Source organism: Pempheris klunzingeri, chromosome 5 (assembly GCF_042242105.1).
Source record: "Pempheris klunzingeri isolate RE-2024b chromosome 5, fPemKlu1.hap1, whole genome shotgun sequence".
NCBI lineage: Eukaryota > Metazoa > Chordata > Actinopteri > Acropomatiformes > Pempheridae > Pempheris > Pempheris klunzingeri.
Genome location: NC_092016.1, coordinates 25,117,643 through 25,142,521, shown reverse-complemented (window position 1 = coordinate 25,142,521; position 24,879 = coordinate 25,117,643). Strand labels below are relative to the sequence as shown.

General features: G+C 42.1%; 1 protein-coding gene across 1 annotated transcript in view; it reads left to right on the top strand.

The window, feature by feature from the left end:
* ppfibp2b (PPFIA binding protein 2b) overlaps positions 1–24,879 on the top strand; it is a 66,632-nt gene that overhangs the window by 2,449 nt on the left and 39,304 nt on the right. The window contains exons 2-3 of the mRNA XM_070830632.1: positions 17,171–17,271; positions 20,962–21,170. Coding sequence (XP_070686733.1) covers positions 17,208–17,271; positions 20,962–21,170 — 273 coding nt within the window. The 5' untranslated portion in view covers positions 17,171–17,207. The remainder of the gene's footprint in view (positions 1–17,170; positions 17,272–20,961; positions 21,171–24,879) is intronic.

Below are 24,879 nucleotides of genomic sequence, written 5' to 3'. Positions count from 1 at the left end.
AATCATTTGAAAGTGGCCTGGTTTGGTAAAACCAGTCAGGTCAGTTTAAATGTCTAACTTTGCGGCTTGGGTACAAAAAGCAAGTGCTTAGTAAAACTCATGATGCACAGTTTTTGTTGAGGCTGTGACGCACAAATGCAATTATTTGGTAGTTTTTGACGCTGTTGTTTTGCACCTGTCATGGTGTGTGTGTGTGTGTGTGTGTATGTTTATCCATGCAGTTGCCTTGTAACTTGTGATCACCGTCCTTTAGTGATGCAGTTTATTTAAATTTGACACGAGCTGCCATGAACTGTTTTTTTTGGACTTTAATCTGTTTGTGTTTGTAATCCACAGTCTCTTTTCAGCGACTGTGATACAGTTTCACATTTGTGTTATTTCATATACCCCTGCATTTGTAGTGTGTGTTTCACGCCTGATGATGCGGTCTCAGGCCTAATATGTGTTGAATATGGACACATGCACTCCTCCTGCTCAAAGACACCATTGGCAACATGGAGTAAGGTTGTGCTGCTGGAGTTAGACTGTGCAGCTTTTCTGCATTTGAGTGAAAAATGGAGGGTTGGAAATGGAGAAAGACATCTTTTTGCTGCCTGGTTGTCATAACCTTAAACTTGTTTTAAGAATAGACACTAATGGACTTCCATGACGACACCAACACTGACCGACTCCTCTGTGACACTACTGTAAAACTTTTAGAACAAACCGTGACACTTATCCTAGCACAGTAGGCGGTGTGAGACAAACAGGGCTGGCAGGGTTGAGGGCCGGAAGCATTAAAATGGCTAATAAAGATGGAGAGAAGGGAAATTAGCTGTGTTGCTAACAAGCGAATGGAGGATAAAAGCTTGTATTATTTGATTTTGTTCCCATCAGCTCTTAACCCTGCGCTCTGAGGAGCAAATGGGGTGGTTGTGAGATGATGTAGCAGAATAGGAGCAGAGCTAATATATTAACACATATCACAGTTAATGTCTACTTTTCAGTGTTGATGGAAAAAGTAAGTATGAGCATTTAAGGGAATACCGATATGTCTGTATCAAACCAATACTCAGGAGGTAAGTTTGTTAATGATATGCGTTAGTTTAAGAAATCTCTTCTCTTTTGGATATCAGATTTTCACATGACATGTGACCCGTCCCTGAAAAAGTGGGGCATGTGAGCATCGCTGTAGTCGGATCCATCTCCGTTTGGCTTGTCAGAAACAATATCAAACAGAGCAGCTGACGAGCAGAGGACAGAGGAGGTGAGGGTGGAAAAGAAGAATCAGGGTGATGCAGGAGAGCATAGAGGGGCAGTTTGAGAAAGGAGGGCAGAGGTAAGGAGGAAGGAGAGGGAGTGCTGGATAACAACCAGAGGATGTGATTGGAATGAGCTTAGAGGACAGTTTTAACAGCAGGTTAAAAGATTTCCACCCAAGTTACTTATAAAAAATATGACATTGAAAGACAACGCCAATCTTTTTCACCAAATGCTGCAAAGGTAAAACACTGAAAAGAGTTTTTATACACTGGACATGGTGTATTTTTTTTTCTTAAATCTGGAAATGTTCATGTAAATCTACTTAATAGATAGTTAAATGAGAAGTGGCTTAGCTTGAATACTAATGCTGAAGCCACACAGCGTCTTCACAACAATTGTTGCTCCACCGCTGGCTGTAAGCCACAACCTGGGGCTGCGTGGATATTTTCATGTTTGAATGGTGCACAGTGCATTTTATGGTTTCACGTGTCACACTGCCAAACCCACTGCACCTGCACACAATGAAACGTAGTGCCAAAGTAGCAGAAAGTCTGGAAGAACCTGCCATCGCTGAAGAGCATGCCTCTGGTAAATAGTTCTACAGAGGGGAACATTCTGCATGTGGCTACTTAAACCTGTTGGCTGGCTCATTTGTTAGGAATACAAGTGGTAGAGCTGAAACCGATGAATCAGTTTGTCCACTGACAAAATCTTCTGGCCCATCAGAAGGGAGAGCAAATTAGTGAGACAATGTATTTATTTGTCTGGACTGTCCCCACAGGGCACTGACTGGCTTATGGTACGAGACATTAGCTGACCCTGAAAACTACTTAAGCCGTACTAATTAATTCCTTTGATTCTCCACAGTTTTCCTTCAGAATGTTTTGTTTCTTTTGTGAAATTCAAGAATCAAACTTCTTTTCACCCAGCATGTGGGGAAATCAGTTTGCTTAATGGATTTAGTTAATGGATGTAAACCATATGTAGCTACTTTGCTACCAGCTGTGCCATATTTGAAGACTGGAGTTACTCTTCATAAATACAGGTTGTGTTTTTGTATCTGCTCCTCTCCTACAAGGATATGATCCTGATCCTGGAGTTTAGCTTGGAGCCGTACCAATAATCACTCCAGCAGATGTGGCCCATGTCAATATTTGATCTGGATTTGATTTCAGTGTATTATTTGCCTTAACTCTACCCTCTGTTCCAATCATTTTCAATACATATACTACACTGACTGCTCTCTCTTTTAATATCAGTGTGGGATAGCCCGGTGTTTTATTCCAGGAATGAATAGATCTACACTTTGTATAAGTTTCCCATCATTATTTAACTGAAGTTTGGAGGATTCAGTGGCACTAAAGCAGCGCAGACACACACGCATACAGAGAGAGAACAGACATTCATGAAGCCTAAATTAGTAGATGACCAATCATTTTACTAAAGGAGATATCTCATTTTGAAATGAAATTGTTCAATCTCCTTAAGCGAGACCATTACCATTTTCAGTGAACGGATAAAATGTGTGAATTAGGTGGAAAGAATGACACATAAATGGTTTTAACACTTTTAATATTTATCCCAGTCTTTCACTTTTCTGCCGATCTGAAGAAACACGACATCACATCCTCCTCCTTCAAATCAAAATGGAAATGGAACTTAAATTTGTGTTTATCCATCCTTCCAAAACAGATGGAGTGGTAGATTGTTGTGTCTGTATCCTGCATGAGCACAGCAACATTTCCTCCTGATGAAGGATTTTCTTGTAGAACCTAAAGTTTGGATCGGTTCAGCTGAAGTGAAGCGTGTGTGTTTATTACTATCTGTGCACCTGCTTCTTGATGGCTTTTACCTGAGACTCTTTAAGAGACGAGCACACACTGCCTGTGTGACTGTAACATTACCCTGTAATGTGATCTGTCTCTGCTCTTGTCTAGATGGCTTGTTAGCAGGTTGTGACTCTGACTCTGTAACTCTAGTCTCCCGTAGCCAAAGTGCCAGCCTCTGAAGTGTAGCACTTGGCTGTTGTCATTGTGGAGATGGACAGTTTTTCTTACTTGTGTTTAGGCCTTTTTCACTGGGTGGAAAATTGTTCTTTTAAGACACGATTTGGATGGAGGCTGATGAGGAATCCAGTCGACTGCGCTCATGAGGCCTGCGGCCAAAATCTTTGAGCTCCCTTTGAATCAGCTGGCAGAGCACGAACAGCTCATGGTCTCAGTTGGTTTGCACCACTGGGGCTCCAGCAGGAGGTGGCACAGGCATTTACCATCACTACTTCACTATTCTTATGTCACTTTTGCATGCAATCCATGGACTGATTTCTTTGGCTAGCAAGACACTTTGCACTTGCATGTAAAATAGGGAGAAAGGAATTAATCAACTTTTGGGGAGATTTACTCGATGATCACAAATGCTGAAATAAGCCCTGTGTGGAAAAACTGTGCTGGTATAATGCTGGCTGTGTTTCAGCTTAAAGTAGCAGTCCACCAGTTTTACACTGAAGATTAGTTTACTTGTAATGAGGAGTACCCCTCGGCCTGTGACAACGGTTGTAGAATGAGGAGCTTTGTCAAGTAAAACGAATACATGAAAAATAACCCAAACAATGTCATCTGGATCATTCGTTCATTCTTTATTTATTTTTAGTTTTGGTATTCAGTGGCAAAATCATGTTGACAGTTCAGCATGTATTATGTGGATTACAGTGTCTCACACGCCAGGTTAACAATATCTCACATCGATATAATAACATCTTTAGTGGTCAAAGAAGTAATATAGCAAATAGCAATACTGCAACATATAATTACAAGTACAAGTATTGCCAGGAAAACAAGTGTGTCCTTTTTAATGTACCACTGACAATCTACTACTGTAAAACTATCACAAAATATTACTGTAATGTAATGTTAGCCTCCTGTTATTTGGTTAATTAGATTGATCCTATTTGTCTAGTTTAACTTTGATTTACTTACAGCAAACAACCAGTAGTGCTACCTTACTTCAGCCTCACCTCTACCAATTTGAATCTGAGCTTTGGTATCGTAGTGCACGATACATGCCACTGTGTGAGTGCACACACACCTCCAAAATGCCTTGATAGCTGTGTGCTTGTTCCACCCATGATGCTTTGCTGTATCATCTCATCAGCCTCAACACATGGCAGAATGAGTCCACTATCTAACTGTCCACTTCATTACTCACAGTGGCTCCCATTGGCTTTCTCCGTTCCTAGCTAAGTGCCGATTGGTTAGTCTCAGCCGTCACATGAGCTTGTGACTGTCTTTAATGTGTATGTATTAAGTGATGTTGACATGTTGTTTATACAGCGCTGGCTTGCTGACACTGGTCTTTGAGCTCTGCTGGTTCCTCTGCCCCAGGCCATGTCAGGGCTTCAAAATGAACTGCACAATAAAATCTGCATCTGCTTTGGAAAGGCAAAGCTCTGCGCTCCGCACAGCTGTGCTTCCCATTCCAGGTGTTGCTGAGAATAAATCCGTAGTTTTCTTTTTCCTTTTTGGGGGGCCAGCGGTGGTAAAGGAAGCAGAGAGAAACAGGACGCGCACAAGCAAGATTTAAAGAGGCAATTTGGGTTTTTATAGTTTTGTCACAAGGATAATAAAATGCAATTTTTTACTTCTTTTTTTTCTCTTCAGGCAAGGAATTTCTTCAATGAAGCCGCTCTCCTGTGATTACAGTCCTGGAGTTGTGAAAACAAAAACTTGAACACCACTCTGTGAAAAATATAGGTTTACAGACGCAAATGTTTTTGTCTACAGCATTCCCCCTCGGTGTCTTATCTTGTGACTTTAAGGGAATGATCTCACACAGTCTTAGTTTTATTTCTGTTCAGTTTTATAGCAGCTTTGTGTATATGCTCTTTCACAATGTGTTTTGGAGGCCCTTCCTGGAACAGAGCGAAACAAATACACTGCAGTGTTTGTAACTCTGTAAGCCCTGTTTTTTATTGCATTTTGATTAGTGCCAGAAATTACAAGTGAACAGAAATGGTGTCACAGGTCAAACAGTTTTTCCCTGAACCTCATACAGAGAATGCTGCCAGAAACACCTACCTTGTGTTTCCCAGCTGTATGGTCAGCTCTCCTACAGTCTCACAAAACAAAATTCCTACATAGGAAAGGTGACTTTCCACTGGAGCTGCTCCCGACTAAACAGTGCTATGGATGAACATTTAACATAATGTAACAAATTGACACATCTAACTGATATTGCGAAAACAACAGAACTTGGCACCTGGAACGAAGCTGGAGACTATGAAACAGACAATGATTTATGGTCGTATTCAAAACATCCTGAAGTGATCGTTCCTGGTAATAGCAAGTGCTTCAAGCTGAATGGCCCAGTATTTAATTTGATCAGACAGTCAGTTATCAGTGGATTCAAAGCTTCCAAGGAAGGGAAGTTGTTTACATGAGGTTTAGAGCATTGGGTGTGGACGTGTAATGGCGCTCTATGTCACAAACAGTTCAGGCATTTGGCATCATTAGTCTTAAAGCCCCGTCACAGTAGCTTTTACAACAGTGAACATTTGTTTGAGGGAAACTGAAGGTAAAAGCTTTTGTAGTTGCAGTATAAACTGCTCCACAGTAGAGGCATGGCTTACAAACAGTTATTTGGGATGTTGCCCCCATTAGCCAAAATACAACGTTGGGAACAAACGTCACAACTTTTCAGTTCCGTGTAGAGATTCACACATCAGCCGTGTCGTTGAGCATAATCATGCTCTGTGCCTTCAGCTGCAGGTGTCGGCTTACAGAAGTTTTGTGTTGCCGACACTGGAGTTTACCAAACACATAGTTTAAAGTATCATAAGGAAGAAGAACAGGATAAATCTTGAAAACCAGAGAACATGAGAACCAGTACGTCTGTGAGGCTGTTATTGTCTTCTGCCTGCCAAACTGGCTGTAAGCTGCCGCACAGTCCTCTGCAGCTGTGTGTGAATGTGTGTGACAATGCCATGCAACATCTCCTGTCAAAGTAATAATACTCTGGTCATCACACACACATACACTGCCACGTATGAGACATAACTAACGATCATTTGTTAGGGAACTAGTGTGGTGAGGTGGAAGAGCTAAATATAGTCCTGGAGATGTTTGTGGCTGGGCTTTATCAGACCTGTTGCCTTTGTTCGGTAGAAACCATGAACCCCAAAACATTCACACTGTGTGAATCAAAAACCTTGGATTACATTTTTCTGTTTGTCGCAGCATGATTGATCGGACACTATAAAAGAGGACAAGATTGTAAGTTCTAGGTTTGTATTGAATATCCAGTAAACACCATAAATCCAGCTGCCTCGGGCTGAGACAACATTGCTAAAATCAGGCAACAGTGTATGCAGTTGCTGCCCATTGATTTTTAACCTTGGCTGCTGTTTGATTTGAGACCATTTTTAGACAGTGTAGTGTAGTCAACCTGAATATTAATGACTGGGCCAAATCTCTTCTTTAATAAAAAGCCCAAAACAGAAGAATTCTTTGTCCAAAGCTGACCAAAACACACAAACAAGTTCTGTGCCAAGAAATGTATGCAGGAGATCCTGTAAAAGCTGGCACAAGTAGAAAATGTAGTTGATGAATGCTGTTCATACAAAGTTTAAAATCTAAAACACTTCTCAAACTTTTGACCATTTCTCTTCTGTATCAGCTGCTCCAAGAACAAGAAAAGCAAGAAAAATACACAAGCCTCAGCTCCATCTCATCTCCATTAAATCCCCATGTTCTGCTTGCACTCTCAGCAGCGTGCTGACAAAGGAGCAGCCAGGGACCGAGTGGCCACTATCCCTAATAACTTGCTAGCCAGGTACCACTGTTCCCAGGCTGACATAACCCTCACAGTGTGATCATGTGTTTCAGGTTTTGTAAAAAACTCAAACAAGTTTGATGAGTAATTAATACCTTATTAGTTTAGTACGCTTTCACATCCACAACCAAATTCTCAGGAGTGAACACACACACAGTAGAGACTTGGTAACTTCAGCATTCACATAGGCTGCTTTGGTCTGTCAGAGGGGCGGCTGCTGCCTGGGAACAACCCAAACACCTCTGCTTTTACTGGAGCTGTAGATGTGTTCAGCTCAACTGCACCACTGCTATAACAGCAGTAGTGCAACACAGACGTCAGCTGGCGGATTTGTCTAGATTAGTAAACCAATGTGTTAGTCTAACTCAAGCTGTACTGGTAACACTAACACCAGTTGCTTGATTACCGAGATGGTGGTGGTGTGGGTAAAAAATGACTAGGCACTAAGGGGAGAGAGGCAGAGAGCTAGACTTTCAGGCAGAGCTAAAGGACAGAACAGGGAGCATCCTCATCTTAAATGTCAGTGGTCCCGTCGCATTGATGTTAATTGGTGAAGAATCTGGTGTTTCTTGTTGGCTTGGCTCCACACACACACACACAGTTGTATGTACCCTGTGTGACAGGAGGGCCTGGGGGGCTTAGGTCTGGCCTCTAGCTGGTGACACTAATCCAAACAGGCTAAGCCAAATGAGGAGGAACGGTAAACTCACACACACGCCCCCCTCTCTCTCTCTCTCGGAGTGTGTGTGTGTGTCTGTCTTTGTCTCTCCTGTGTTAATGTTTAACCCTTCCTCTCAACCGTGCAGGTTCACATGCATTCTGGCATTTCCTGTTCTCACAGGCCTGTCCCAATAATTGACCCTTGCGAAGTTTTTGGCGATGACGGAGTTTCCCAAAACAATGCCAGCTTTCTGTAGCTTTGTGTTTGACGAGTTGGTCCACTTAATGTTTAACATGATGACACCCCTGACACTCCGCCTGTGTGTTATAGATTAATTCTGATCAAGTGTTTGTGTCGTGAGGGGGTTAAAAGCTGGTTTTGTTCACTGAAGGTTGCATTTTGCTCCAGTGTGACACTCTTACATAACTGTAAATACTTTATGGAGGAGTTTCATCATTTGCATGTGTTATGTATGCACATCCAAATGCCCTGGCCAGATTCTGTATATATGTGAGCATGCTGGAATAATGCTCCCTACCTTCTGCTCCTGTCAGGCAAGTTAGAAAACAAAGTGCAGATAGAACATTTTCTTCTCATAGATCTCAACTCCTGTCGGTTCACTGCCTCGCTTCTCTAAAATTTCCCTTTGTGTTATAATCAGGAATGCAGTGATGGGTGAATTTACCTTTTTTATATTTGCAAGAATAAAGAGTGAAGAAAAGATTCATAATATAAGTGGTATCCATCTGAATTAGTGGAGTAGTTAAATCAGTAAAAATGTGAGAATATTCCACAAGGATTTAAAAGATAAATATTAATCTTCCTCTTAAGTTCATAATGCTGCATTATCATTTTGCTTTGCAAAACAGGATGGAGATTTCTGCTGTATATCTGGGGGAAAACAGTAAAAGTGAACAAATTCAATACCGTAAGGCCACATTCAGACCAGCGTTCGCCTGACACGAAAACATGCAGCTCCATGTTCACTTGAGCGAGGCCAGTCCATAGAAGACAGAAAGCGAAGACCAGAAAAGGAACCCCGTCTCACTGTGAGCACTGCATCTGTACCGTTTACAGCATATGTACTGTCACAGCTGACTTTGTCTGTAAACATTGAAAAAAACCCACAAACCGAGACTTCTACTGGATAAAGGCTATGTTCCCGTGCTGAATAAGCCTAGCTCATGTTCATGCTAGTGAAGTTAGTTTAGTTAGTTAGCTTGCAACTGAAATCATTATTGTCGTTGTCACATACGCATGAAAAAAGTCTCTGGTCCAACTTCAGTTTACTGTCAATGTGCTGAGCTCCATGTGTCTTTTGACAATGGAATTCACAATCACTAACAACTATAGTTCATCCCATATTGTTTTCATTGATTCATTGTGTTATTTTTGCCTCCAGAGCAGCTGTGCAGCCTCTGTGGGGCTTTTATTGAACAAAAACTGCAATCTGTTCTGAATTAGCTGCCACAACATTATCTTTAAAAGAGATTCTCTGGAGCTTCTGCGCTGACTGAATGAATGGAGGGCTGACACTGGGGAAATTAATGTGAAAATGAGTGTGCTTCGCTGATGTACAGCCCAGTTGTGTGTGCCTGTACATCTCCATCCAGCGCCGATTACAGTACGCCAGCTTGATAAGTACTACGCTGTGCTTCTGATAATAGTCCAGAGGCTAAGTGTTGTACATCAATCCGCTCAGTGTCAGCTCATATCAGCTTCTGCTGTTTGCCTTTGTTGGAGGAGCTCTGCCTTGGGTGAAACCTCTTCGCCACTGTCTCTTTATAGTTTATCGCTTCTTTATCTCTCTCTTTCTGTCACTGTCTGTTTCTTTCTTACAGTACATTTAGATGCATTATGTTTGAATGTTTGTGATCATTAAATCCTTGACCCAAAGTTGCCTAAGAATCTAAGTGAGCAAAATGCCATCTCCTACAGGCCTACTGATAGACTTACTTTGTCATTCATTCCCCTGGCTTTTCTAGAACACAAGTTCTTTTCCAGGTTTAATCTATCGATCTTAGCTGTTGGTGCCCTTGGGCAAGTTGTTGCAGTGATGATTACTACGGTCAACTGTTCTGCAACTGACATTACAAGAATGCGGTAGTACTGGATGCCTGCCGGGTGTGAATGTGTGTGTTACTGTAACGACTGTGGCCCTGCAAAGGCTCCTTCATCCTGCTCCTACAAGTTAGAATGTGTGCAGTCAGCTTGTTTGTCCATTCATCTAACTGGCTGTTCGTTTTGTAAGACTTCAGTTCCTTCACTGTAATGAATAATCATGCATAATGACTAACCAGCCTTCGGAGAGTAAATGAGAAACGAAGCCCCCAAAAAAATCATTATAGGTTACAGTAAAGGTTTCACACACAGCATTATTATCCCCTCACACACCCCACAGCACTGGCAGTTCCTCCTAACAAGAACAAAACTCTTCTCATAAAGGCTCCTGGCACACAGTCATATCAAAAAGTGGTTCTTCACCGCAGTCATAGCCTTACAGTTATTTGAGAGCACATTGTACAGAGAACAGCACCGTGTTGTGATGTGATACAGTTGCTCTGACGTGTTTGTTGTTCCTCTACCCTTCCTATGACTCTTGTCAGCTGCACGCTAGTTCAGATTTGGAAAGACCAGGTGTGTTCTCAGTGCGCAGCATTCTTGTCTGTGTTCTACTGTATTTATGTGTTCGAGGATACACCCACCTTAACTTTTTGTTTTTAGCTTTTTCCCATCTGACAGATGCTTTATGACTTTTTATTATACACATTATTGTGAATCACATCAAGGTGATGAATATTGTGGAGTGTAGTTTTGTTTTAGCCACCAACGTACATTCTTGTATTGATGTAAAAGCACGCCTTGAAATGTATTTCACAAATAAAATGGACATATTGTATAGCTGTCTACGTCTGTAAAATGATCATTTCAAGTAAGGACATGGATAGACCAATGTGTAAGGTGCATATAGCTAGTGAGTGGTGGAGCGAGGGAAGAGAGAGCAGTAGAGAAAGGGACAGTGAATACAAGCGGAGCTAAATGTACAGTTTGTTAAGAATAAAGGCGACAGCTTCCCAAGAACAACATGACAATCCATAAACATAGTGTGATTTTGCTGGCAGCTGCTAGAAAAGTGACTAGAGGTAAAACCCAAAGTAGGAAGCTCAGCAGGAAAGGCTAACTGTGGAAATACCAGCAATATGCTGAAACATCAACAACAATATTCTCTCATTTCATCCATTTAAGACAGAGAGAGAGAGACGGAGATAATAAAATGATTGCCTTGATGCTAAAAACCTGTGCAGGCCTACATTTGTTCCACAAAGAATAAAGCAGAATCAATGATGGTGTTTATCAATAAAATCTTATCAATTCCCATCCCTAGGAAAATGTAAACATAGGCTCTTGAAGTCTGTGCGCCGTAAATCTGTTCATCTGATTTAGCGAGGAGTCAGACCCAGGGACAGGCATATAGGACAACAACAGAAACACACAATCTTCTCGCGAACGGTCTTATTGGCTTATATAGATCATAAAGAGGCATCACTATTGGATTTAGACTGTTTCATAGCCAGTTAAAAACTCCTTATAGCTGCTTTACAGGATGATTTGAACCAGTGTTTGAGTGTTCACGTAGCTGGTTGTTGCTCTCATGATGATCATTGACTGGATGTCATGTGTTGTTTTGTGTTATGGTTCATTACCCTCACTCTGAGGGCAGAATGGATTACTGCAGAAATGAGAGCAGAAGTCAGCTGGACTGACCAGAGTATAACACAGAGCACAGCCAAGGAGGAAAGAATCAAATAATATAAAGAGAGCAAAAAACAGAGCTGCATTTCCTTCAGACAACTGAGCAGAACAGAACAGAGCTGAATCAAATGCACTGTAGCTGGACTAAATAGGACAATAAAGAGCAGAACAGCTCAACACAGAGCTGAACAGATGAGTGCAGCACTGGGAGTCACACGAAACTATATATTCCTGCCCCCCCAGCAGCCTTGCATCAGCCACGGTTCACAGATCACACAGTACCCACAGTCATACACTAGAAAAGATAATCTAACCAGTGTTCAAGCCCACAGACTTAGCTCTAAGATGATACCTTTTATAGCTTTTCTCTCTCTTCTGTGTCTGTGTTGGGGGGGGGGGGGTAGTGAGTTAGTGAGAAAGTAGTCCACTTAGAGAGAAATAATCTTGGTAAATAAAAAAATAAATAAAAAAAAGTCACGCTTCTTACTGTGTAGCCGTGCCAGTCGAAGCCGAGGTGTTCAATGTAAAGCAGTCTTAGCAGTGAGGGAAGGTGTGACACAATATCATCATAACGGTTTGTAACATAGCTTTTTACCATGAATGTGTACGTGTGCAGCATGGTTGACAGTACATCAAAACACAAGCTGGTGTCGTTAGGGCCTACTGTACCTACTGAACAGAACAGCTCCATTTCCAATGACTCCCTAAACAACATGTATACAAGCATTTTTGCACCCTCTATAGGACAGATGGGGACCAGCCACAGGCAAACATCACTTACTGATGGTGAAAGTTCTGTCAGTAAAAATAAACTTTTGGCTCCACACAGGACACAAACCCTGTGTTTGACTCATGCTCTGAGAAAACTCACTGGGTTTGTTGGTAGTTGGTCCTCTGGAGACTCAAAGTCGCCTCTGTATGCTTTTCTTGAGTTCCAGTCAGAGACGAGAACTGACCAGGCCAACACACACTCACTATTTGTACAGACAGACCTTAGTATCATTTTTCTTGCCACATACTCAATTCATACTGCTGAATTATATTATTGACTTTGCTTTCTTATTGCTGTGCTCCTGTGTCCATAGTCCTCACGCGCCCTTCATCACTTTGTCACACTGAAATGTGCAAACTAAACCACTAATATTGTTTGGATCACACATCCATCTATGCAGCTGGCGGCAGAGATGGCAGTTGGCAGAAGTGTGTCATGAAAACCAAAATCGTATACAAAATTTCTTCTGTACATTTCCTTGAACCGCAGTAGTTTCAAGAAGTTCATTGGCTTGAATTAGCAGAGCAGCAGGAGGTGTGTAGAGCAGTAATGAAGAGCTGTGCTAGATGACAGCGACGGTCCTGATGGAGCTGATAGCAGCACAGCCACTTGGCTAGCAGACAGTGAGGTCGCCCATGGCCTCTGGATGGGCACTCGCTGTCAACTGTGGGCAGTCGAGCACATGAACACACACTTGCTGCCCAATTACTCTTCCCCCTCTACTCATCTCCTCCATCTTTTCCCCCTGTCCCCTCCCCGTCCCCGTCTCTCTGTCACACTGGGATCTCCGTGTGGCTGAGTTGGACCGAGACCTGAGGTGATAGGAGGAGTGAAGTCAGAGTAAAGCATCAGGCACACTGCTTTGTTCTCTGTTCTCACATACAGGTGCAGCACACGGAAAAGATCTCTTGATATGATTGTTTGCATGCAGGCACCCAACGCATGTTTGATTTAATCACATGGTACATTCATGGATAAGAGGGCTGGAAAAGTGCACTGTGTGTCAGGAGACTGGCCGGCTGAGTGAACCCCTCCAACACCTAAGGTTGCATTGGTAACCACCGTGTACAGCTCTTTATCAGTCTGGGTGGAAGATATTGTTCTGAAACATGCTGTGTTTCCTCAGCTAAGGCAATAGTGCTGATGTCTGAAACTTAATGTGCTTGGACCTTGGGGTGTTAGATTTGGGGATCTTTAGTCAGTAGCTTATCCCCTAACCCTCTCACAGCAGGGGGCACGGGGCCGTGTGTGTGTGTGTGTGTGTGTGTGTGTGTGTGTGTGTGTGTGTGTGTGTGTGTGTGTGTGTGTGTGTGTGTGTGTGTGTGTGTGTGTGTGTGTGTGTGTGTGTGTGTGTGTGTGTGTGTGTGTGTAAAGGTTCTGATCCATCGTGGACTGTCGCCAGTAAATTGCTCTGTCAACATGGAAACAGGGTTGACCTGCTTGCTTGGATAACAGGTTGTGAAGGATTGCTGTAACAAATCCTTTCAGACTGAGGCTAAAATATTTTTTTAATTCACACCATTGAAGCTCTTGGGCCATTTGTGTAAAAGTATGTAATCTATTTTTCATTGTTAAGGGCTAAGCTGAATGGCAAATGTATAGTTGCATGCCTGTCTGAGAAATGTGTGGGCTGACTGCTAAAAACACTAATGCAAACAATTCTTATAACTACGCCAAGTTTCCAGCAGTGGACATTATAGGTTGTGACGTGTCCTATCAACACCTGATAACAATTGTTTTTCCCTCTCAGTGAAGCTGTCCATTGTTAACACCACAGACAGATTGTGCAGAGTACCAGCGTCCCTTGAATCAGGAGAGAGAGCTGTCAACACTGAGATGGGTGGAGCTGTAAGAAACGGATCACATTGTCATGTTTGACAAACTAGTTTTTCTGGGTATTTCTCCTCGGGGGAAAAGGCGTGTATGTTTCCTCACCTAGTCACGAAGGAGAGATCAAGGAACACAGACAATGTGATTCAACTTCAGGTAGAAGGTCCTGCCATTCAGTTTAACAGGGCTAAATGATGATGATGAATACCTGTCTGGATATAATGACAACAACGCAATGATTATTCAGTGTTTTTGTGTTATTGTTTGGAGAGCACCAGCTGGTACTGGTAAACTGCTGTAGCTGTCGTGTTGTAGTTGTTGTACAGTAACACTATATTAATGTAGTAGCTGTTTTTATGTTAATATCTTAGATAAACCCTTAGCTGTGTATTTAACTTTAAGCTTTTATTCTTTCATGAAAACTGTAAAACTCATTTTCGTTGGGTAATATAGTTGACAAATCAGCAGTCCTGAAAGCTCAACACATTGCAAATTAAGAAAACATAAAACAGTTTTCACCAGTGTTACTATAAATGTACAGCGTTTAGAAAAAAAAATGCTTTAAAGTGAGAAAACACAATAAAAGGAACATGATGCAAAAATAGAAAAGACCAAACATTTTTGGTATCTTTTCTGTAGGTTTTCATCTAATTGCCGTCCACGTGATGTGAAATGCTTTTGTTTGGTCTATTTCCTTGTGTTTTCTAAGTCACAATTCATTGAGCTCTCAGGGCCACCGTACAAATCTTAAAAAGAGGTGTAAAAGGACAGTTTTTCACGCCCTGGTTGCAGACACAATTGCAACATTTGATTCTCAAACAAAATATCATGTGCCTAAAGAAAGCGTCACAACAGTGTGTTGAAGGAAAACATTTGCCCCGTAGCCGTTCCACCCACTAGTGTCTTCACCGCTATTTAATCCAAGATCACGAGGAGATCCAGAGAACCTCACGCACAGACACATCCTCAATATTCGCTCTTCTCTCTCACACAATAACACACACACAAGCCTCTCGTCACACACGCAGCATTTGTACAGATTGTGTAATATGGGCGACGGTGGACAGGGTTGTTACAGTTTGTCTTGTCAGCACCGTGGACAGGACAGTTAACTCATAAATCAGCATCTTTACATACACACCGTCACAGTGGAACACACAAGAGTCACACAAATATAACCCACAGTTTCCCTGCATACACACACTGTCTTTCTCAAAAACACACACACACACAAATGGAAACAAAGGCGTTGTTGTGCGGTTGAGGTCAACTGTTGTCACGGTGCTGTTGAACAGAGTCCGTCTCTCACAGTGTTTGAATGGGGCTGTCACCCTCTGTCTCAGCAAGACTAATATGGAGCCATTGATAATTATTAACAATAAAATTACCCGGCTTTGCACAGGCACATGCATCATGGGAGAATAGTGACGGCGCCAGAGTTTTAATGACAGCATGTTACTGTAAATCCATTGACGGTGCTTTACACAGATTATCGGTGTCAGCCGCCATGATGAGTTGTGGCTGTGAAAGTTAGTGCTAATGCAGATGAACATTAGGCTGCTCATCAGGGGGTTTATTCTCCCAGGGCGTTGGTAGATTGCATCACTGTCTTTCCCCTCGATTTCCACATGTTGATGTCTGTTTGTCTGTAAGACAGTGTGACAGAGGGATGAGAGCCTCGAAGGAGAGATGACAGAGAAGGGATGAGTGCCAGCCAGCCAAAGAGGGAATGACAGGAGGGAGGATGGGCGCGGTGAAAAGCAGGAAACAAGGATGGCAGGAGATGGAGGGGCAGCCAGAGGCAGCGATGACAGATAAAAAGTCAATCGTGCTTCGAGGAATAACAGATGTGTGTTTCTTTTGTGTGTGTAATTGCTCCTGGCTTTACATACACTTTATTCTTGCTTGCAGCAGTGGCTTTGTATGTGCACGGTGCGTGTATGGGTTACATGTGTATGCACAAAATGGGGAAACCCCGCAAACTTCACAAAGTAATCTAACCTTCTTTTTGGACTTGTAGAAATTGCACAGTCAGCAGAAATGAACCCCCGTTTGACCTTTTAAGTAATCATTGTTATTGATCACTAACCATATTCTCACTCTCTCAAATATTATACACTCATTCTAATACCTGGAGCATTTTTGCCCTTTTAATTAGGACCACCTGCATAAACTAAATGCTAAACATTAACGATGAAATCCATCCATCATGTGATTTGATGAAAAAATTTAATTATGTTTTTTTTGGTTGTCTTGGACAGCTTTTTCCAGCTGCAGAAAATATTCCATCACAGAGCTCTTAGATGTCTTCATGTTAGGAATATCTTAGTTTCTAACATCAGAAGCGTAGAGCACTGGCTGGTTCAACAGCCGCTAAGAAAATGGTTCCAGTGTTCGAAACCCTCACACACTCAACCGTCAGACAATGGGCTCTAACTTTTCTTGGTATTTTTTATGTGGAGCCATCAACAGCTTGTATAAATGGGACTAAAGAGCTGTGATTGATTCTACACTAATGATTCTAACAGTGCTGTGCGCTCTATGGGGATATTTTATTTGATTCATTCTCAATATTTTCTTTTTCATTAATTTTATTTTATTTTCATTATTATTTTTTCAGTTTTCCAATGGTCTGTATCAGTGGTAGATTAGGCTGAGGTGAGCTTCTCAGAGTAAATATCCGCTTGTTGCAGAGAGACGTTCAATAGATGTAGTGCATTCATAGCCTCTTAACTTATGCCAATGCAGAGGCCTCCTTGTGCTGGAAATACTTCATCCTAGAGACTTATTCATGTATTTGTGTCTTTGTTTCAGAGTGTTAGATTCTCAAAACTCACTGAAAGCTGACAAGCAAACGAGGTGCAGCATCCTTATTGGATTAGAGTTTCATCTCCACGGCTGCTTCATTGTGTCTCCATGCAGGACAGGCGTCATGGATGTTTCTGTGACACTTGGTGTAAACCCATAATGTTTTAGCTTTAAGTGTCAACATTCTTTACACGGCATTTTGTATAAAAAAAGATGATAAATAAGTTACAGTAAGTGCTAATAAACCCAATTTATTGTATTTCTTTTCCTTCTCTAAGGAACATCAGAAAAACCTGAGATCTTCCTGCCATCACTATGGAAACGGAGGCCAGTCACATGCTGGAGGCGGCGCTGGAGCAGATGGATGACATCATTGCAGGTAAGAGCAGTGTCGACGAGGTGTTCATTTTGAGAAACTGCTAATGCTGCGTGTAGCGTCTCAAGTGAGATCCTGTGTCTGAGGAGGAGTCATTGGATCCTAAAGCTCCGGTCCAACGTCCATGGCTGTCCTCTCCAGTCAGTTTGAGCTTTTCAAACCAGCTTCTCTCCTAGTCAGAATAACTTTGCAACAGAGACGCTGTGCTCTATGGACCACAGTGTCATTTGGTCAGTCAGTCAGCCAATGAGTCAAACTGTTTGACCTCTTTATTCTGGTTCTAACCAAAACCACCAGATGTCACCAGAGAGGCTTTTAGTCTCTTACGATGTGTTCCAATTACTCCCTGTTATACTAATGCTGCATACACCATATTAATTCGACATAGGGTTTGGTATTGAGAACTGACCTAGCTCCAATTCAAAATTTGCTTTTCGATACTACTAACTGGTTCCTCAAAGTAACTGTTTCCCTCCACCTCATTAGTGTATCATGTTGACATCATGGTGGGTTAGAGGCAACATGGGTCCAAAACTTTGCCAAGTTAAACAAAACAAACTTCACAAGGCGAGCGGCTTTCCATACTACAGAAATAACACAGTAAACACATCAGTCATCTACTTTACGGGGTTTTCAAGTTAAGGTGATGTTTAGGTTCATTAGTCAGGTGTGAATGTGAGTGTGAATGGTTGTCTGTCTCTATGTGTCAGCCCTGCGATTGGCTGCTAACCAGTCCAGGGTGTACACCGCCTCTCACCCAGTGTCAGCTGGGATTGGCTCTAGCCCCCCCCCCCAAGAATAAGCGGTATAAATAATGGATGGCTGGATCAGTCTTACAGAATCTTTGAACAAATAGCAGCGGGAAGTTTTTTTGTTCTTTCTGTACAATTTTGTATGGAATAATATGGAATAATATTGGCATTTTCAAATATGAAAATATGGCAGATTGTGAGTATAATTTCCTAGGTTTGATTTATTATTATTATCATTATTATTATTATTATTGTTGTTATTTGACCTATTACCTGTGAATGTCTTCTTCAGTTCTATTGTATGTTTCATTTTGGGACAGCAGGGCCACTGAACACCACAGTCAAAAATCAAAGCAAGCATACTTTCTTCAATGACAACATATTGTGTTGTTGCAGGATTAGAACTAGCACAGAGAATGCAGTTTGAGCTGAAAATGTTTGGCGTGTGGAATCTTACTGGGTAGTTTGTTGGCTGCAAGAAAACTCCTAGTTTAACCTTCTCTGACAATGGCAGGTTAATAAGTGGTAAAATGGTGTACTTCACCTGTGACACTGCCTCATTTTCTGTGTTTATGTGTGTGGTGTGTGTGTAACTGGGGTGATGTGTGTTATAGCCAGTTCAGCCATGGCCAACAAAATGTAACTAACAGCGGGGTAAATATTTAATGTGGTCGCCAACAGCGTGTGGGGAGACAAAGGTTGAGCAGAGCATCCTCGAAATCAACATACCATCTTCCCTGTATAGCACAGCTGGATGGAAGAGGATTCACAGGTACTACTGTCGTATCTGAAGCTCATCAAGTCGCTGCTGTTTGCCCAAAACGCACTGACCTCATCGAGTGCACTGAGTTTGCTATTCCGGCTCTCAGTGACCACAAATAGAAATACATTAAAAATCCCATTAGCGATAACATCAGCCAATCACTAACAAGGAAATTAGAGACACTTATCAACAGAATTTAGATATGTTGGGCATATTTCATTTCATGATTGGCATTTTTTCTATTTCTGGTTAAGCACCTTGTGGGAGTACAAGTGAAAGCACTCCACTGGTTAATGACTTTGATGTCGGTGTTGTTGTTGTGAAGCATGTACTGATGGCAGGCAGAGCGGTGACTGCAGACTTGGTCCCACTTCTCCCTGTTAACCTTCAGAAAAAAGAGCTACCAGGTATAATGGTGAAATAACTTAAATATGGAAAAGAACACCACGCATCATGAGTTGTGCAAATGAAGCAGACAGTGGAATAAAACTTCAAACAGTATGCAGACCTTATTCCATGGTAAAATAGCTGAGAATGCTTCTGAGATTAGCGGGGGTGCATTAGTAGTGGCCAAAGCTCAAACAGCGCGGGCAGGCAATGGCCATGGGTAATCAAAAATAGCTTACTGCTGATACAGTGGCATCGTCACAGTATGTTACTAATGACGAAAGAATGCAAGGAGTTATAGGCAGGTGGCACCACTACAGCAAAACAAGTCCATGACAGCCGTATCGCGTTCTGTATTCTTATTATAAGAGAATTTTATGTGCACTGGATTTTTTAGGCCAATATCAATATCTAAGAGTTAAAAAAAAATCCAAAAACTACATATTGTCTTATATTTCTTCTCTTTTATACACACATACTCTTATTTAGGTACCTCCCCAGTTCTTCTATCAGTGTCCAAGAATTGCTCCCAGTGGTCTGACCAGCATCTTGCATCGTAGCTTACTGCCGTGTGTGTGTGAGTGTGTGTGAGAGTGTGTGAGAGTGTGTGAGAGTGTGTGAGAGTGTGTGAGAGTGTGTGAGAGTGTGTGTGAGTGTGTGAGAGTGTGTGAGAGTGTGTGAGAGTGTGTGAGAGTGTGTGAGAGTGTGTGAGAGTGTGTGAGGCAATTTGTAACTTCTCTCTATTAAAACTCGCCTGCCAATGTAGAGACAAATCTCACAAGCTTTATCCCATTTGTCTGTATTTTTTGATGAGCATCCCTAATCCTTTCTAAAAGTTGGTGTCTACGCAGCAGTTCCAGCAGTGGTGGTCTATCACTGGTCTTGACCTTTGACCTCCCCGTGGAGCTAATGATAAACTATGATGGAACAATGGATCTCCAAACCTGCCACCACAACAACATCAAGTGGACACTACAGTTGTGTTAGACCTGTGCTGGAGGTGGCGCTGTAGTTTACGTGTGGACTTCATTGACCGTGTCTGTGTCCTTGTTCCAAATACACTCCATGGATGAATAGAGAGATGAATGGGAGGATGGGTTCATGTTCTGTTCTGTTCTTCTATGTTCACATTGTACAGACATTTCTCCACAACCAGCCTGAAGTTACTTATTTATCTAATGTGCCGTAAAGGCAGCAGTGAGGTGGCGTTCAGCGGCCCACTGTCATTGTTAATACTCCATCCACTCTGGGCTTTTTGGGGGCACAAAGACTCTTTACATCCTGATCCTTCACGTAAGGCCATACCTGGGTAAATGGCTTTAAACTATACAGTGATAACCCCGTGGATTAGAAGAGATCTTATTCCATACACAGAGACTTTCAGCTCTTCACTTACTCTCACGTTCTGTTGTACAGAGGCTGCTTTAAGACACTCAAGCAAAGGTTGTTTTCATTATATGCCATGTATGAACTTGGACTCCATATTCTCTTCGGAAACACTGTAATGTGTGGCTGTTTTTCACAGTCACAATTATTTGAGTGCATCCAGATGTGTGTGTGTGTGTGTGTGTGTGTGTGGGGTTGCCAGGGAAATGATCCAGGTGACACATGGACATTGTGGAAACATTGAGGAAGATGTATGGCTCTGATTAAATTCTGCTTTCACAGTACTCAAAGCTCCATTCGTGGTCTTCTTGTAAATTGTCTGCTAGTGCATCTAATGGTTGTATTGCATGTTCTTTATGTGATAAGTAATTTTCTGTCCAATACTCTCCTCTGCACGTTCTTCAGGTTCCAAAGCAGCGGCGGTGGATTTTTCTAACAGCATGTATGACCTGGGTTCTCCCGTCAGCGCTGGTCCACTGCAGGTCGTTCAGTTAGCTGAGGACCTCAAACTCGCTTTGGAGCTCCAACCCAACCAGGAGGACCGAGACGGCCTCAGAGCACAGTTACCTACAGAAACAGCACAGGCTCTCATAGACTGGCTACAGAGTGGGACTGTGAGTACTTTGTGTGCTACACCTCTGATCAGCTTCCATCTTAACAGAACATTGCATGCAGTCTCAACATAGTGTTTGCTTTCTGCGGTGTATTGTTCAAAAGTCAAAGTGTGACCTCGTCAACTGGAGATGTCACACTTAATTTATTTGTTTCATGTAAAGCTGCATCATAATGCGTCTCCATCGGGATTTCTAATGAGCAGTCAGAAGGAATTTGATTCTAGTTTGTGTAACATTACTTCAGCATGGATTGTCTGTGCTTTTTTGCCGTTTTTTGACCTTCCGTGGTGTTTATTTGTTAAAACACATGAAGAAATAGCTGAAGATGAGATTCTGCTCCGTTCATTTTGTTATGCACATCTTTTCAGGCATGAGGAACCGTCTCCTGCCTCTCATGAAGCATTGTGCTTTGCTTTGTTTGCACTAGTTGTTGCAGATGATGAAGTAACACACAGTTCACAGTTCTTTTGGACAAGGGCTAATACTTCAGGCACTTTGGTTTGTTTAATCAGCGCCTCCAGAGTACAAATTGGCTTTGTTTCACATGCACATGTCCAGATGCACTTCATCATTTAATATCATCATCATCACATGTGTGACCTTGGCTGCTTGATGCAGCACTGCTGCTTATTTTCCCTGAAGTGTAATAATCTAAATAAAGCATAATCATTTCCGCTAATGTTAGCAGAAGTGCTCTGTATGTCTTGGTGAATTAGCATAGTAAAATTTTCTCCTTGCATATTTAGTCATAAACCAAATTATGGGGCAAATTGAATTTTTTTTTTTCATTTTTGGCATTTCTTTCCCCTGACTTGACAGTGTAGGGTCAGGCAGGAAATGGGGGCGAGAGAAGGGTATGATATGCAACAAAAGTGGTGCCACTAGATGAAAATTCAGAGGATCACCAAAGTGATTACAGTTCTTCTTGAGGGGAACATGAATTTCTGTTCCAAATTTCATAGTAATCAGTTCTGTAGTTGTGAAGAAATTTCAACCAAAATTTTAACTTCATGGTGGCAGATTCCCACAATCTGTAGGATACATCCTCTAGTGACTATGATTGTCTGTACAGTATTTCATTGGAATCAATAGTTGTTGAGATACGTTAGTCCAAAGAGATTGACTGACTGACAAACTGATGCGGTATGTCACAGCTTCCTTAACTTTTTAGATTGGAGATTTAGCCAGAGAGTTTATAGAGCTGCTCATTTTAAATGTTTGAGGGAACTCTCACTGTCCTCAGAGATTACACGGCTGGGTTAGAAATCGCACTTTGGGCTCAGCATACATGTCTCTGTGAATTAAAGCTGTGTTCACTCGCACTCACAACTGGACGGCTCACCGGGTGATGCACAACCTATGCCCGTATGCTGATTGTGATGTTTTTGGATGTTGACTGTGGAGTCAGACATGCAACATGCTGACCAAAAGATCCAGCTGTTTCATGTTGAAAGGCCTCTTTCAGCAGGGATTGTTGATGTTTATAGTGCACAGTGTTTTTCTTTTTACTCTTTCGTTCAAGGTCAGAGTTGTTCATAACACTATAGGAAAGAGAGGTTGGATTCATCCGAGTGCTGGTCCAGGATCCCAAACAAAAATCTAATGTCATTACTACGTTTTTCTACACATCTGATGTCTCATTTTATGGCCACAGCGACTCTAGCTTCTATATTTGCTTCTCTATTTTTTGTGAATTCATTCATTCAAATGAAACTATGCTGCACACAGGGCCTGTATCACTTCAGTAACTGAATCACACAGCACAAAGCTGATCGAAACCAAACTACTCCAGGTAGAATCTGCATGCAAGTATCAAGACAATACCTAAAGTCCAACTTGGTGTGAGAGCACTACATGTGAAACACAGGATAGAGGCCAACAGAGGCTACCAGTCTCACAGTGATACTGCATATGTGGCTCAAAACTAATGTAAACATTGTCGGGTCTGTAGCCTCACAGAGGAACATGAAGTTCAATGATTTTGGCAATAAAGAAGCGACGTACATGTGTCTGTGAAAACACTGCTGATAGTCATCTGTCATCCAGTGTTTTCACAGCAGAGGGACGACTACAGTGGGGTCAGACGGGGTCAGCTGAAGGGTCAGAGAGAGAGGAGAGGAATTTAGCCGCTGTGCTACAGAATAGATTATTCTCTGCTGCTGTAGGCTGGCAGCTCTGTGTGAGGATGAAGTCGGGACTCATTTGGTCTCCAGTCTTACACCAGACACTTCTAGTCACTTGTGTTCGTTCGTTCGTTCATTCATTTGCAAAATTGCACCCAGACAAAATGTTTTGATTGATTGATTTTTTTTTTTTTTAATTTTTTTTACCTAAATGTGAGAAAAGATCTAATGCTAACAGTCTGTAGCAGGGGTACCACCTTTAGTCCTGGCTAATCAGGGTTTAGATTCAGGTGAAGCATGCATAGAGCACTGAAAGAGCTGCGCCCAGCCCTGCCATGAAGAGATGCCGTTACACACGGCAGTTACAGTGTTTTCAAAGGGAGGGAAGAAGGGAGGGGAACAACGGTTTGGGACGGGTTCCACAAAGTTTTCCTCAGAGATACTATTACAACTCGACTATTATCAACTTCCTGCGCTGAGCTCCCTCCCTCACACCCTCTCCCTCTGTCCGTCCTGCGCGGCCTCACAGTCGTTCTAACGTCTCTGTTTACAGCATCCCTCACTATTTTAACTCTTTCTTTTTCTTCACTCTCGTTCTCTGCCACTGCACGCGGCTACCCTCCCCTCTCAGTGCTGCTCTGCCTGTTTGGACACCCTCCCTGTTCTTTCTGACGTGAGTCTGTTAGTAAATGTGGTACTTAGTATAGTAGTCAGGCACTTAAGGCTCTGGCAGGAAGATTTTTTTTGCCCAGGACTGTTAAGGTAAGGTCAAACTGCTCAAACATGCTTAAAGAATTCTACAGGTTTTTGGGTTTTAGTGACTAGATTTCATTAGTTGATTGGTTACCAGACATTACACAGACAGACAGTCTATTTTCTTTTTGCAAATGACAAACATGAAGGTTTGAATTAGTAAAAGTGTCGTGTGTGTTTTCTGCTGAGTTCACTGACATGCAGCTGTTGTTAGATTCGGTTATGTGACCTGTGCTGTCCTGCAGAGGCTGCTGTTTTCTGCTCAAAAAGACATTAAGAGCTTTACTCACTGATTGAGACGGTTGAGGCTGAAAAGGGAAAGTGGCTCTTGGATCCAGTTCAGCTCCTACATTGTTTCAACAGCAGATGTCTCACATGTTGCACACAGTCACTGGCCAACCCTCCCTCCTCTTTTTGTTCCCTTCTTTGTTTCTTACTTCTTCCAACTCTCTCCCCCCTTTTCTCCCCCTCTCTTATTCATACCTTCCCTCCTCCTCTTTGCTGTCCCAACTTTTTTTTCTCTTGAAGTTCAGTTGTTTTGCACTGCTGTGATGGTGCCGTCTATGCTAATCTATTTTTTCACTCTGTTTGCATTCGATATAAGGAGGAGAGAGGTTCAGTTAATGGAACAGATTGAGGACATTTCACTGAGAAAAAGGTGACGTGTTTTGAATCAGTTATGAACCAGTTGAATGTAATAGATCTAAAGTCCATAAACCATCTTCAGTGCCTGTCTTGTTTCCCTTTTAAGCAGTATTTTCAAGTGAAACTGCAGTTACACTATCAAAAGGGATTTATGCTGTGTCTATGATCTAATAAAGGCTCATCAGTCC